Source organism: Fukomys damarensis, unplaced genomic scaffold (assembly GCF_012274545.1).
Source record: "Fukomys damarensis isolate Sample0158 unplaced genomic scaffold, DMR_v1.0_HiC HiC_scaffold_16, whole genome shotgun sequence".
Taxonomy (NCBI): Eukaryota; Metazoa; Chordata; class Mammalia; order Rodentia; family Bathyergidae; genus Fukomys; species Fukomys damarensis.
Window position 1 is genome coordinate 31,053,941 of NW_022900928.1, and position 15,888 is coordinate 31,069,828.

Sequence of the window (15,888 nt, forward strand, 5' to 3'; positions counted from 1 at the left end):
CCAAATTCTAATATACTGTGTCTCAATTCCTCTACTATCGTTCCATCTTCATTCTTTTGCTTGCCTACAATACTAATACAGGCTTATGCCACCAAACATCTAAATTAGCTGAATAACTTTCTTTCCTCTCAGTCCTTACTCTCCAAGTATCCTTTAGTTATTCCGCTTCCCACATCACTTTCCTATTAGGAGAAAAGGTAATAGTCATACAAACACAAATATTCTGGGCCATTCCACTTCATCTTGTGAAAGAATCAATTTGGTTTACAAGTCACAGAAGATTGGTAAACTATAGTCTTTCCCTGAGAGATAAAATTACTATTATCATCTTGTGAGAATCAATTTGGTTTACAAGTCACAGAAGATTGGTAAACTATAGTCTTTCCCTGAGAGATAAAATTACTATTGGTAAGCTAACAAAATCTGATCTCTGAGCATGGGCTTGGATTACCAATCACAAGAGTGTCTCAATTATTACACTAGATTGTGTATCACTACAGTCATTTAATTATTCTCTCAAAAATACTACTTTTAAGGCCTTTTGGCTAGGCTGCTAGTCAGCTTTTCCACAACTTCATTATGCTATTCTTTACAATACTACTACATCCGTGTGACATCTTTTCACATAACCCCATAGTTATGGTCACTTCCTGCAGAAAAACTAGTTTATGAAGTGTGGTGCCCAAAGCTGATTTCTGTATGGCCCAACCAGAGAGAAATCAGCAAGACTACTACTTTTTTTTTTTCTTTTTTTGGTTGAGACAGGGTCTCACTATGTAGTTGAGACTGACCTGGAACTCACTATGTAGCCCAAGCTGGTCTCGAACTCACAGCGATCCTCCTGCCTCAGCCTCCTGAGTGCTGGGATTACAGGCATGTGCCACCATGCCCGGCTACCACTTTTTTTCTTTAATTGCTATGCTTTCCTTCAGCCAACTGGCAGCCCACAGTATTGCTAAAATCCTCCTAAAAATATTTTTCACATGTATTAGGGCTCTTCAATTACATATCACACGTTCCTGAAAAGTATGTTTTGGGTATGATGCACATTCATCATTCCCATTAATGTGGCCACTGATGTTCAGCTAAAACCCTTATGTTTTCAAATTTAGAAAACCATTGTGCCCCCCAAATTCATGATACCTCCTCCCCTCCCAAACAAGAATCAATTAAAGTACCTGATTATAAACTGTTTGGTGTAATTTCAGTCCTCTTTCATGGAGCTGCAACTACATAATGAACAAATACAGTTTTAAGTATTTGTGAAAAATCAGTAATTCCAAAGACTACCCATTATCTCAGATATTTTCCCACATTACATCATACTAACATGGTACTCCTTAGCCAAAATGAGTGCTATAAAGAAACTTGATCAGGGCTGTGCACAGCCCCTGTATGGCAAGCATGAGGTCCTGAGTTCGATCCCCAGTATTAAAAATGAAAGAAAGAAAACTTGGTCATAGACTTTCAGTATAAGTATCCAAGCATTTAATAAAGCTAACTAAATCTAACCCAGACTATCCCAAAGGTATAAGGAAAATATGAAACAGGGGCAAGACAGCTAAAAAAAAAGAGGGCTTGGACTGTAGCCAAGTGGTAAAAACAATTGCCTAGCATGACAAGGACCTAGATTTAATCTAAAGAAACTGAAGTGGGGAGGGAAAAAAAAGGCTAAAGGTGACATATGTTTATCATGTCAGCACGTGGGAGCCTGAGGAAGGAAGGAAGGAAGGAAGGAAGACCACCTGCCTCACAAGCATAAGGTCCTGAGTTCAATCCCTGGTACCAAAAAAAGAAAAAAAAAAAAGCCAAGAAACAAATTGCAAATTGTTATGTGGCTATGACCACTTACTCCTAAATAGCACCCTCTTCTGGTAACTTTCATCTACATACCTGAAACATGTATGGTCCAACCAATATCTATAGTCACATCCCTCCTCATTGGAAACAGAGACGTAGAGGAGGAATTTGACTTGGTATCATATTATAAAAAATATATAGCGAGGTGTGGTGGTGCAGATCTGTAATCGTAGCACTCTGAGAGGCTGAAGGAAAGAGCAGCAAATCCAAACCCAGCCTGAGCAATTTAGTTAAGACTCTATCTCAAAGTAAAAAATAAAAAGGGCTCAGGATACAGCTTAGTGTGAAGGCCCTGGTATCAATTCTCAGTAGTGAAGGGAAAAAAAAAAAGATACAGCTTATACATGTGTCAGTGAAACAGAAGAAAGCTACCAGAGAAGGCATACTTGCTATACAGGAACACGTGTCTGTTAGTTCCGTGAGGCCACCACCATCTTCTTAAAAGCATGCACCAGGTGGATGCTTGGAATTAGAATGTATCCAAGACAGCACTTGCCATAAACATTTTTAAAAAATGAACCAGCAGTAGTGACACATGCTTGTTGTCCCAGCTACTGTGGAGGCTGAGGCAGGAGAATCACTTGAGAGCAAAGATGCTCAGGGCCAGCCCAAACAACACAGCAAGCTCTCATCTATTCAAAAAGAAAAAAAAAAGAAAGAAAAAAACAACTGTCCCAATCAGTTTCCATAATCATGTTTACCATGGCTTTAATAGCTGCTGTTCTGACACGTGGATCTTGGTCACTGAAATAATCCCCTATAATCTTCTGGACATCTCTGGCAGTTAGCCCTTCTGCATCTTTTGTGATGTTTTTCTCCAAAGAGCCAAGATTGCCAAGTAATTGCAGGCATTTATTTCTTACACCATGGGAAGTATCTGTCAGGTGCTATAAAAAAGAAAAGAAGAAACAAAAGGACATGATTAAGTTACCCTTTAAAACAAACAAAAATACAGAAACAAAAGCATTATGTCAATGTTAGAAATGATTTCAATCACCATATTCTCACTAGTCTGTCTAGCATCATGTACCTTGAATACTCATCTTTCCCAAAAAATGAGTCTTTAGAAAACAAGAATCTCACTGGGGATTTGGCTCAGTGGTTCTGCAGCCTGCCTCTAAAGCACAAGGTCCCAAGTTCGATCTCCACTACACCCCCCTGCAAAAAAATCTGTTGTAGAAAACAAGAGTCTCATTTTTCCCCTATTGATATTTCCAACAGAAAGCACTTGACTTTGTACAGAATGGGTACTTTAAAATCATCACTGGGCTGGGAATTCAGGTCATTGGTAGAGCACTTGACTAGCATGTATGAGGACAGGGTTCGATCTGCAGTGTGCATATATGCATACACAATATACACAGACAGTCCCCAGATCACGAGGTAGGAGGTATAAAAAATATAAGGTGTGGGGCCAGGGATTTAACTCAGTGGTTCTGTCGCCTGCCTGCCTCACAAGTGCAAGGACCTGAGTTTGATCCCTGGTACAATACACACACACACACACACACACACACACACACACAATGTCCCACCACTTGCCTTGAAAGCACAAGGTCCTGAGTTTGACTCCCAGTACCCCTCCTTCTTTATATCACCCTCAAACCACAGCAGCTACAGCCCAACCCCAAGCAAGCCAAGTGTCCTCCACTGCAAGTTAAGTGATGGCAGCAGCACCAGTACCCCTCAGGAAACCACCAGGTAGCTTCTTTGAGTGGCCTCACCAGGTCAACCCACAGACCTGCACACAGCCAATATGTATTTCTGTTATATGCTGAGTTTGGCAAAGATGCCAGAAATGTTTTCAACAAAGGATTTGGCTTTGGATCAATGAAACTGGATATGAAAACAAAGTAATGCAGTGGTGTGGAATTGGTAAAATCTGACTGATCTAATACAGCAAAGTTATCGGGACCTTGGAGGCCAAATAGAAACGATGTGAGTATGGTCTGAGGTTCACAGAAAGACAATATGACATTTTAAGAACAGAAATCACAACTGAAGACCAGATTTATCAAGGTTTCAAATTGATATTCGATATTACCATCTCACCAAACACAGGAAAGAAAAGTGATAAAATCAAGTTCTTGTATAAAAGAGAGTGAATAAACCATGATTATGATGTTGTCTTTGATTTTACTGCACCCACAAGCCATGGTTCGGCTGTCTGGTTATGAGGGCTAGCTGCTGGGTACCAGAAAACATTGTCAGTCCCCCAAAAAGCTGATAAACAGACCCTAGTAGTGGGCAACAAGTTACACACTAACGTCAATGATGAAAAAAAGAGGGCTGGGGATTTTGCTCAGTGGTTCCGCTGCCTGCCTCCCAAAAAAGGTCCCGAGTTTGATTCCCAGTACTAAAAAAAAAAAAAAAAAAAGGTTGGAAAAAATCTGGAGCATCGATTTATCAGAAAGTTATGTGAAAATTCTGGGCTTGGACACCAGGTTCCAAGAGCAATCATTTTTAGCACTGCAGCTAAACAGCAGTTGGATCCTACTGCTTCCATTTCTGCAAAGGTCAATAACTAGTTTAACTGGAGTGCATTATAGTAGACTGAAGCCCGATATGATGCTTCCATTGTCTACTCTGGGAGACAGGAAAAGCATTAATGCTGGAGGCCACAGACTGGAATTGAAGGCTTAATCCAGCCGAAAGAAACCCCGGGGATGGATATCAGAAGATATTTGCCTTAATATATTTTCCTTGTGACCAACAGGTTTTTATCCACCTTCCTGCAAGAAGATTACCAAAGGATGATCTAAACAAGAGCCATATTTTAAATTTTAGACAGTTGCTTGTTACTTGGTGTCTATTTGAACTGATTATCTAGTTACCAACAGTGCAGTCATGCTATCACCTATACGTCATTTAAATGTATTTAACTGTTAAAATACATTACCCAGCAATAATGAAACAGACCTTTATAAAAATTGAAAAAAGTATTGCAGTAAAGGACACGTTGCTGTTAATCCCCCTTAAAAAGGTCTCTCTTGGGCTGGGGCTGTAGCTCAATGGCACTGCACTTGCCTTGCAAGCACAAGCTCCTGAGTTTGATCCCTGGTACCAGAAAAAAAAAGAATGTAGGGCCGGGGACTTAGTTTAGTGGTTCCATCACCTGCCTCCCAAGCTCAAGGTCCCAAGTTCCATCCCTGAAGCTAAAATAAATAAATAAATAAAAGAGAGAATGTAAAACAATCTCTCTTGTTTCAAATACACTTATTCCATCATTCTTGCCACTTTCTAAAGCAGTTCTAGAAGTCTTCTTCCATGAATGTCTTTAGTTGTGCTATCGTGGCTGCCTGGATATCCTGAATCTATTCAAAATGTTTACCTTCCATGGTCACTTTGACCTGGGGAAGGCTAGAAACACATAGTGCCAGATCCAGGGAGTAAGGTGGATGAGGACATACCGTAATGTTTCTATGAGCCTAACTTTCTGTTGGCTGACACTTAGCAGCAGCATTCTTGGTATTTTTATTATACCTCATACATACACTCACAAAAGAGGACTTCCAGAGCTGCTACAGAAAATAGCAAGAGCTGGGTGTGGTATAGCACGCCTATAATCCCAGCATTCAAGAAGCTGAATCAGGAGGATCACCACAAGTTCAAGGACAGCCTGGACTACAGAGCAAGACCCTGTCTCAAAAAACAAAAACAAAAAAAAAGTGGCAAGAATGATAACTATATTTGAAACAGAGGAATATTTTAAGGGGGACTGATGGCAATGTGTCTTTTACTACGACAGTTCACTGTAATAAAATTTTTAATTTAAATGTTCATTGTGAGCTGGGCATGGTAGAGTACACCTGTAATCCCAGCACTCAGAAGGCTTAGGCAGGAGGATTGCTGTGAGTTCGACAACAGCCTGGGCTACAAAGTGAGTTCCAAGTCAGTCTCAAGTACATAGTGAGACCCTGTCTCAAAAAAAAAAAAAAAAATCACTATGTATTGGATTTGCTAACAAATTTCAATATAAGATAAAAATATACAGTTTTGAAAGTCTTAATATCTATCTATACAGGAATATGCAAAAGTCTTAAGTGTACAGGGCAAAATATTTTCACAAAGTGAAAACACATAAAACAAACATCTAGATGAAGAAATGAAACATTATCAGCACTTCGGAAACAGTCCTCACACCTCTTCCCAACATAAACCCCCTACCACCATCAACAAAAATGGTCACAAAGATTCTAACAGATTCATCTATTTCTGTATTTTAAGTGATTACACTAAAAACTATGAATCCTTTCTCGTGATGAGTATTTTAGCTATTTCCAGTCTTTGACCATTTGAATAATGCTACTATGATTATTCTTGTATATGGATTTTAGGATTCATGTCTCCTTTTTTGTTGGTTAGACACCTAGGAGTAGAACTGCTGGGTCACAACACATGTATATACAGTATTCAACTAAAAAAGATACTACCAAATAGTTATTTTATTTTTATTTTTATTTTTTTACTACCAAATAGTTATTTTTATTTTTACTACTTTTATTTTTTTTCAAAGTGGTTACACCAGTTTTCATCCACCAGTGCTGCCTAAGTCTTCTACTTGTGCCACATCCTTGTCAACACTTAGTACTAACAATATTTTTCATTTTAGCTGCTCTCACCAGCATTTTTTTTTTTGTACCAGGGATTGAACTCAGAACCTGCTTGCTAGGCAGCGGCATCACTGAACTAAATCCCCAGCCCTCTCACCAGCACTTTAAGTAAAGTATCACAGTTATCTCTCTCATACCTAATCTACTGCTGCTAAAATAAGCAGCATAAAGCAGTCCCAGGGACCAAAAGTACTTTGGGGAAAAAAAATCAGGTTATATACAAGATGATGAAATAGTGAACTCTGGCTTTCAAATTTTTTTGTGACTAGTCCCACCGTAAGAAATATATATTATATTGCAACACAGTACATAAAAGTATAGGGCTGGGGATGCAGCTCAGTGGCACTGCTGGCAAACACAAGGTCCTCAGTTCGATCCCCGGTGCCCTCCCCTCCTGTACCCCCCCACAAAAAAAACTATATATCGAAAATTAAACAGTTATTTGACCTTTCATCTTGTGATGTACCCAACATATGTAGTCTATTTTGTTTTTCAAAAAAAACATCAATCCTGTCCCAAGAAGCTGACTGCAACATCTGCTTAAAGCACTGTCATCCTCAGTCTGAAAGGCATTTTTGTAAAAAAAAAAAAAAAAGTGATCAGGCTTGAACTTTTAAAACTGAGTTAAAAGACTTGTCAGAGAAATGGCTAGTTTCAAGACTGAGGAAAAATTGTATGTAAGAAGTTGGGACAACTTGTTTGAGAGAATAAAGAAGATGTCAAGATCTAATTGAGTTTAGATCAAAAGGACAGAGAAACCCATCTGTAGGGTTCCAACTGTAAACATTTACATGACACCAAAAGGAAGCAATAATCTCCAATTTCAGAGGTAAAAAATGACAGGGTTATGGGGCCAGGAATTTAGCTCAGTGGCACCCCGCCTGCCTTGCAAGTACAAGGTTCTGAGTTTGATCCCCAGAACCAAAATAAATAAATAACTAAAAAGACAGGGTCTGGGCTGGAGGTGTAGCTGCAGGGTAGAGAGCTTGCCCTAATACATGGGGTGGGGGAGAGGGAAGGAGGGATGGTGGGACAGAGAAAGGGAGGAAGAGAGGGAGGGAGAAGAGAAGAAAGGAAAAAGAAAATGCAAGAACTAAGTGATCACGACTAACACGGAGTAGTTTGATGAATGTAACTGTACTGTATACTTAAAAAGTACCAACAAACTCAGTAAGATTTAAAAAAATAAAAAACACACACAAAAAAACACAGTACTTCATGGAAGAGCTAAAACTAGAACCCAAGTTTCCTACATTTACTCAATCCAAGTCTCATTTCCTACACAGCTGAAAAAATTATTTCATGATTTTGAAAACTTCCATGAAGAATCACTCAGGGCTCGAATTGCTGTCACATAATCAATTCTTTATTTTTCTCCCCAGTAGTAGAGATTGAACCCAGGCCCTTTACAAACTGAGCTACATCTAACTGTTTTTCATTTTTTGAGATAGGGTCTCACTATGTTGCTAAATTGCCCAGGCTAGAATTGAATTCATAATCCTCCTGCCTCAGCTTCCCAGAATGCTGGGGTTACAGGTGTGCACCACTGCGCTCAACAAAAAGAAATGTCTTTATTTCTGTACTTTACAATTTTTCTGTTTGATATTTTTAGAAAGCAAATATTAAATATTCTAAACAAAAATTCTGAAACAAGAGCTGGGTAAAGATTTAGCTCAGGGCTAGGGACTTAGCGCAGTGGTTCCGCCACCTGCTCGCAAGCGCCAGGACCCAGGTTCTATCCCTGGTACCAAAAAAAAAAGGCCGGGCGTGGTGGTGCACACCTGTAATCCCAGCAATCAGGAGGCAGAGGCAGGAGGATCGCTTTGAGTTTGAGACCACCCTGAACTACATAGTGAGTTCCAGGTCAGTCTCAACTACATAGTGAGACCCTGTCTCAAAAAAACAAACAAAAGAAACAAAACAAAAGAAGATTTAGCTCAGTGGTTCTGCCGCCTGCCTCGCAAGCACAAGGTCCGTAGTTTGATCCCTGGAACCAAAAAAAAAAAAAAAAATTTCTGAAACAGGCATACTGTTTCATAAATATGAGGGAAAAAAGTATGACAATATGCCAGACACATGGCACACACCTATAATCCCAGCTACTTGGAGACTGAGGCAGAAAGACTGCCAAGTCTGAGGCAAGCCAGGACAACTTAGTGAGACCACTTCAGAATAAAAATTTTAAAAAACAGGGGATATGGCTCAGTGATAAAGCACTAACCTAAGGCTGGGGATTTAGCTCAGGGCTTCCACAGCCTGCCTCGAAAGTGCAAGGTTCCAAGTTCAATCCCTGGAACCAAAAAATAAATAAATAAATAAAAATAAAGCACTAGGACCAAAGATTTATCTCAGTGGTTCTGCCACCGCCTGCCTTGCAAGTGCAAGGACCCGAGTTCAATCCCCGGTACCAAAAATAAATATATAAATAAAGCACTAACCTAGCATGGGCAAGGCCCTGGATCACTATGCAATTTTGGAAAAAATAAATAAGTGAAAGTATTACATTGCCCATAAATATACTATAAAACTGTAAAAAGAGCAGGCATGGTGACACATGCTTGTAATCTCAGTACACAGTAGGCTGTGGGGGTTTTTAGCAAAAAAAAAAAAAATGTTGAGTATGGTAGCACACACCTATAATCCCAGCACTTGGGAGGCTGAAGCAGGAGGATCACCATGAGCTCAAAGCCAACCTGGCTACACAGTGAGACCCTATTTCAAAACACAAAACAAAAAAGTAAAACCTATCTAAACTGGATATGTGGCACATGACAGGTAATCCTAGCACTAATATTTTGGGAAACTGAGGAAGGAGGGCTCATCCTAGTCAATGTAGCAAGTTAGTGAGACCATGTTCAAAAACACTCTAGGGATGTACATCAGTGAAAAGACCTCAGGTTCAATCCCCACTCAGTACCTTAAAAAAAAACTTTAGCCAGGCAGTGCATGCCTATAATCCCAGCACTCATGGGATTGAGGCAGGAGAATCTGAAGTTCAAGGCCACTGTGAGCTACATAGAAACATCACATCTCTAAATAAATAAATAAATAAAAAGCTATTAAGAGAAGGGAAACAATGGAGAAAAGATGAGCATGTGATGGCAACTAAGGGGAACCTAGCATTCTGTAGAAGCTCATTCCTATGTTAAGGGGATATATGGGCGGGCAGGCTCACATGGGGCAATGAATAAGAAAAATATCACGAGAAAGCGCCTATGCAGGAGGAGGTTCTAAGAGTCGGAATTTTCCATTGTAAAAATGGCTCAATCAAGCAGTTTAGCTCAGTTAATCCACTGCCTCCAAGTTATTATCCAAGTTACAAAAATGTGAAACATAAATAACTCTGATGTGCTTACAATGTCATATACACAGTAAAGGCTCAAATAAGATACTGAAATGAAGAGACACTTTGGGGTATGAGGCAGACAATGACTATGCTTGTCAGTCAATAAAGGAGGGGTTTTTAAATGACTTATTTATAATTAATAAGGAAGCACTGTTTCTCATAACTAAAGTGTTGACTGAATCATCAGCAGCTGGAGCTACCACTATTACAAATATTTTATTTGATTTTCAAACAAGTTAAAACCATCTAGCTTCTATTAAGGTAACCAGGCAACAATGATGCGTATCCAACCTATTACTGCACACTGAATCTTAGCATAAAAGAGCTTACTTAAATCACACCCTCAGGACAACAATTACAATTTTATAATGTCCTTCCTCTACAGGTCATTTCCTGCATCACAGCCAACATCATTAAGAACCAGCAAGTGTGTCTACAGATGCTATTTTGGTACTGTATGCTTTGTCAAGCCGTTAAAGTGCCATCATTTTTTGTATTAATGGAATGAGTAAGCAACCACATATCCAATATCTGATAATAAGAGCAAAATAAAAATAAACTAAGCCGGGAGTGATGACGCACACCTGTGATGCCACCACTCTGGCAGAAAAATCGCAAGTTTGAGCCCAGCCTGGGCAACTTCGCAACTTGGAGAGACTCTCAGTGGTTTAGTTCCAAGGGGTTCATAATCCCCAGTACCAATAAATAAATAAACAAGCTAACTAATGAAACAAACCAGTTTAAAATTTTTCTTTTTTATTTATTTATTTATTTTTTTTTTTTGAGACAGGGTCTCACTATGTAGCTGAGACTAAGCTGGAACTCATTACGTAGCCCAGGCTGGTCTTGAACTCATAGCAATCCTCCTGCCTCAGCCTCCCGAGTGCTGGGATTACAGGTGTGCGCCATCCCACTCAGCCTAAAATTTTTCTTATAGAAAAAAAAAATCAATGGTTAAGCATAACAAAAAAAAAAAAAAAGGTGAAAATGAAGTTAAATAAGACAAAAATAGCTTACTAATTCATTCAGCTTTGGTATAAATTGTTCCTAAGCACAGATAGAAATCCTTTATACAAATGAATACTGGGGGACATTTGGTGGGGATCGAACATAGGTCCTGACACATGCTAGGCAAGCACTCTACACCGAGCCTCACTCCTAGTCTCAATTTTACATATGCTTAAAAGCTGTATATTTCTATTTAAGCTGCTATATTAAGAGCTTGATGTATTTTTCCATATTATTAAAGGAACAGAAAAGAAACCAGGATTTGAAGAGGAGAGATGGAGATAATTAGACTATAAAAAAAACTTATAAACAAAGACAGAAAGATCTTTGTTCTCCAGAAAATTTTTCAAAAACAGACAGCAGAAGACTCCCAATTTCAGCTGTGCAGATGCTATACAAGGAAAGAATATTAATATCAAGGCCAAATCTGTGAACTGTGTCTCTTCATACCAAAAATGAGGATTAGCTGTCCAATACTTCAAAGACTACAGTTCCACCCACAGAATACAAGGATCCCTTTTCTCCCAATCCTTCAAACATTATCTTTTACTCTTGATGAAAACCATTCTAACAGGGTGTGAGGTGAAATTACAATTTTGCTGATGATTAATGATGCCTTTCCCCCCAACCATGAAACAGTTGGTCATTAGTATGTCTTTTTTTCAGAAGTGTTTGTTCAGCTCCTTTGTCTGTATTTTCATTGGGTTATCAGATTTTGCTTTAGCATTGAGTTCCTTATATTCTGGAGATTAACACCTTAACAGTTGTATGGTTTCCAAATATTTTTCTCTGTGACTTATCTCATTTTGCTTCTTTTGCCATGCACAACTTTCCTTTTTAGCTTGATGCAATCCCATGTGTGTATTTTTTATTTATTGCCTATGCTTTCAGGGTCATATAAAAAAAAATCATTGGGCCAGGGATTTAGCTCAGTGGTTCTGCTGCCTGCCTTGCAAGCGCAAGGACCAAAGTTCAATCCCTGGTACCAAACAAAAACAAAATCATTACCCAGATCAATATAAAGGAATTTCCTCTGTGTTTTCCTCCGGTAGTCTTATAATTTCAGGTTTTAAACTTAAGTGTTTAATCCATTTTAGCTGATTTTTGTGTAGGGCATACGATAAAGGCCTATTTTCATTGTGTTCTTTGGATCACCAATTTCCCCAGTACCATTTACTGAATACACCATCCTTTCCCCATTGTGTGTACTTCGCACACAATTTGTTGAATATCGATTGCCATGAATATGTGGGCTTTTTATATTGTTCCACTGATCAATGTGCCATGTTGTTTTGATTACATTTTATAAAATAGCTTGAAATCAGGGAGTGTGATATGGCTGCAGGTTAGTTCCTTTTTGGGGGTTACAGGGGACCAAACTCAGGATCTTGTGCTTAGGAGGCAGGCAGAGGAACCACTGAGCTAAATCCCCAGTTAGTTCTTTTTTTATCAAAACTTTTGGCTAATCAGGATCTTTTGAAGTCTCCTGCAAACTTAAGGATTGTTTTTCTATTTCTGTGAGAAGTGATGTTCAAATTTTGATAGAGATTTTACTGAATCAATACATCACTCTGGAGGTATGACATTTTAATAATATTAACTCATCCAAACCATAAATATATAATTGATTATTAATGACAAGGGAAAACAGTAACTCTTCAATAAAAACTCTAACAGATATCACATTAACCAAGTATCAGGATAAAACATCAGTGAGTCAAATGTTAGCCAGGGGTGGTGGTGCACACCTGCAATCCCAGCACTGGGAAGGCTGAGACAGAAGATCATCATGAGTTCAAGGCCAGCCTGGACTACATAGTGAGATCTTGTCTCCAAAGACCTAACTAAAAGACACCAGCATCTAACCTGGCACTAAGCCAGAACTTAGCATCTTCCACAATTCCTTCTTCCTCACCTAAGTTCCACTGATCATTAAGTATTGTCAGTTTTACTTCCTAAATATGTTCACATCTATCTACAGTGTATCTTCCCATGACTTTCATCCAAGCCACTAAGATTGTTCACATGAATTACTGCAGTAATGTCCCAACTGATCTTCTCCATAGCTACATGGCCTCATCTCCAATCAGTTCTTAGCAATACAAGAATAATCTGTTGAGATGCATGTCTAATGTCACCTCCATACTTGCCATTTATCTAAAATATTTAATGTCTTCTTGATCATAACAAGCACTCTAAGCCTCTGCTCCTAAGTCTAATAGTTCTTAAAATTTTTGGTCTCAAGATCCATTTATGCTCTTAAAAGCTATTAAAGACTCCCAAAGAGCTTTTGTTTAGTTAGGTAAGTTACACCTATCAGGGGCCAAAAACGTAGCTCAATGGTGCAGTGCCTGCCTGGTGAGCATGAGGCCTTGAGTTCGATTCCCGGTACCAAAAAAAAGTTATATTTATCAGTATTAATCAGAAATTAAAAATAACATTTTTAAATGTTTCTTTATGGCCTGGGGATTTAGTTTAGTGGTGCCATGCCTGCCTGGCAAGTGCAAGGTCCTGAGTTCAATTCCTGGTACTGAAAAAAAAGATAAATTGGCTAAAATGGTTCTTTTTTAATTTTTTTGTTCTGGCTAAAATGGTTCTTTATGAATTTTTTTTGTCAAGTCACTCATCATCTATTTTTACATTCAATCACACATTGCCAGGGATTTAGCTCAGTGGTTCCACCGCCTACTCACAAGCACAAGGTCCCGAGTTTGATCCCTGGTACCAAAAAAAAAAAAAAATCTGACATGTTGCTTTGTCTGAAATATAAGGACAAAATCTAGTCTCTAAGTGATATGCAGTTAAAAAGGGAAGATCCAACTGATTCCTTCACAGGGTTCTTGAGAATCCAGACTCCTCACACCACACTTTGAAAACAACTGTACTAGCCTTACCTCTCTCTGTACTTAATTTTTTCTAATATAATATGTTATCGAATCTTTGAATATACTACTCCCTTTGCCTAAAATGCTTTCTCTGTCCATGATTCATATCCCTTTTGCTCAATTTCCTACTATGTCTTAAGACATTAATGTTCAGGCTCAACTAACATTTCCTTTAGAAAACCTTCACTAAATTCCCTAATTATACTATTAAGCCTACCCCCACACCCCATAATCCCTCTTTCAGAACAACTAAAATAGTTTTAATTAAGAAACATTTATCCAGGGTGGGGGATTTAGCTCAATGTTTCCACCACCTGCCTCACAAGCACAAGGACCCAAGTTCCATACCCAATACCCCACAAAAAAAGAAACATTAATCTGGGCCAAGGATTTAGCTCAGTGACACCATGCCTGCCTAGCAAGCACAAGGTCCTGAGTTTGATCCCGGGTACCAAAAAAAAAAACAAAAACAAACAAATAAACAAAAAATGAAGCACTAATCTAACCTACTTAATAAACTACCATCTATCTTTTAAAACTCAAGTGAAATGTCATATTTTCCAAAATGCTCTCCCTAATACTTCTCCTCTCACTGAGGAAGACTTTTTTCACTCTTTTCTTTGAGCAACTTTTATAACTCATATTTACTTCCAGTAACTGCATGAAGCATACTATCACATACTGGGCTTCTTTCACAAGTCTACTGGATCATGAGGTTCTTGAACTCATTTCTCAGCTGGACACAGTGGTACATCTCTGTAATCACAGCACTCTGGGAGGCTGGCACAAGAGGATCACAAGTTCAAACCCAGCCCAAGCAACTTAGAAAGACTGTTGCGTAAAAAAAAAAGGATGTAACCAATTCTGCCATCATGTTACGGATAAATAAGCACTGAAAAATAAACCAAAGAACCACAGTGTATTCTACCTTTAGCAAGTTCAAACCCAGCCCAAGCAACTTAGAAAGACTGTTGCGTAAAAAAAAAAAAGGATGTAACCAATTCTGACATCATGTTACGGATAAATAAGCACTGAAAAATAAACCAAAGAACCACAGTGTATTCTACCTTTAACTTTTTGCAAACCATGTCTTGTAGATAACTGGTTTTACCATAAAGCTGATATATTTCAATATTTTTGAAAACATCAGTATTAATTTTGAGTTGGCAGAGGTAACCTAACCAACTACTACTATGTTTGGTTCTAGGAGATATATCTTTCAATAAAATTACTTACTGAAATACAAAAAAAAAAAGAAATGCAAAAAAAATTTCTTTCCACTGTAACTGACCTGCAAACCTCAGCACCCACACACAAAAAAGATACGTGAGGACAAGGCAATGAAATACCTCCAAAAACTCCCAAACCTCCCAAAGCTAATCTATGGGGTACTGACAGAGAGGAAATCAAAAGCTGCACAACTGAATTATTTGAAATGATACAAGAGTTTTTTTTAAATCAATGAAGTGCTCAGCAAGCTTAAAGAAGATATAACTAAACAGATAGTGTACTTAAAACAATCAGTGAGTTTACAAAGAGCTAGCTGAACTAAGCAAAATGATATAAAACATGAATGACCAGTTTAAAGAAAAGTTACAGCCCATGAAAAAGGTACCACACCAAAACCTAGACTAAAAATTCTATTTAAAGTATAAGCAGCAGAAGTGAACAAATGGGGTACCAGGGATTTAGCTCAGTGGTTCCACCGCCTGCCTTACAAGCACAATGACCCAAGTTTGATCCCCAATACCAAAAAAATAAAAAAAGAAGTGACCAATGGGAGGACACAGTGTCAGAACTATAAGACAGGAATGATGCCAGTGACTCAGAGATACCTTCAAAACAACAAGAGAACATAAAAATGAATCCAACAGCTTCTAGATAACACAAAGAAGAGTCTTTGGAATTAATGAAAAAAAACACAACATAGTACAATAGTAGAAAACTTTCCAAATATGGGCAAACACCTTAACACAGAGATAAGTGAAGCATATAGAACTCCAAATAGCCATGATCAAGAAAGAACTCCACAGTCGTAATCTCAAAATCCCAAAAGTTCAATACAAGGACAGAATCTTAAAAGCTGTTAGAGAAAAGCAACAAATCATTTATAAAGGCAAACACATTAGAATTACAGCAGACTTCAACACAAACCCTAAACGCCAGGAGAGCCTGG

General features: G+C 38.5%; 1 protein-coding gene across 2 annotated transcripts in view; it reads right to left on the reverse strand.

Moving 5' to 3' along the window:
* Positions 1-15,888, reverse strand: part of Ints4 (integrator complex subunit 4) — a 120,942-nt gene that overhangs the window by 82,327 nt on the left and 22,727 nt on the right. For both annotated transcript variants that reach the window (XM_010633305.3, XM_010633306.1), the window contains 2 exons: positions 2,562-2,747; positions 1,179-1,229 (listed from right to left, as the gene is read on the reverse strand). In XM_010633305.3, coding sequence (XP_010631607.1) covers positions 1,179-1,229; positions 2,562-2,747 — 237 coding nt within the window. The remainder of the gene's footprint in view (positions 1-1,178; positions 1,230-2,561; positions 2,748-15,888) is intronic.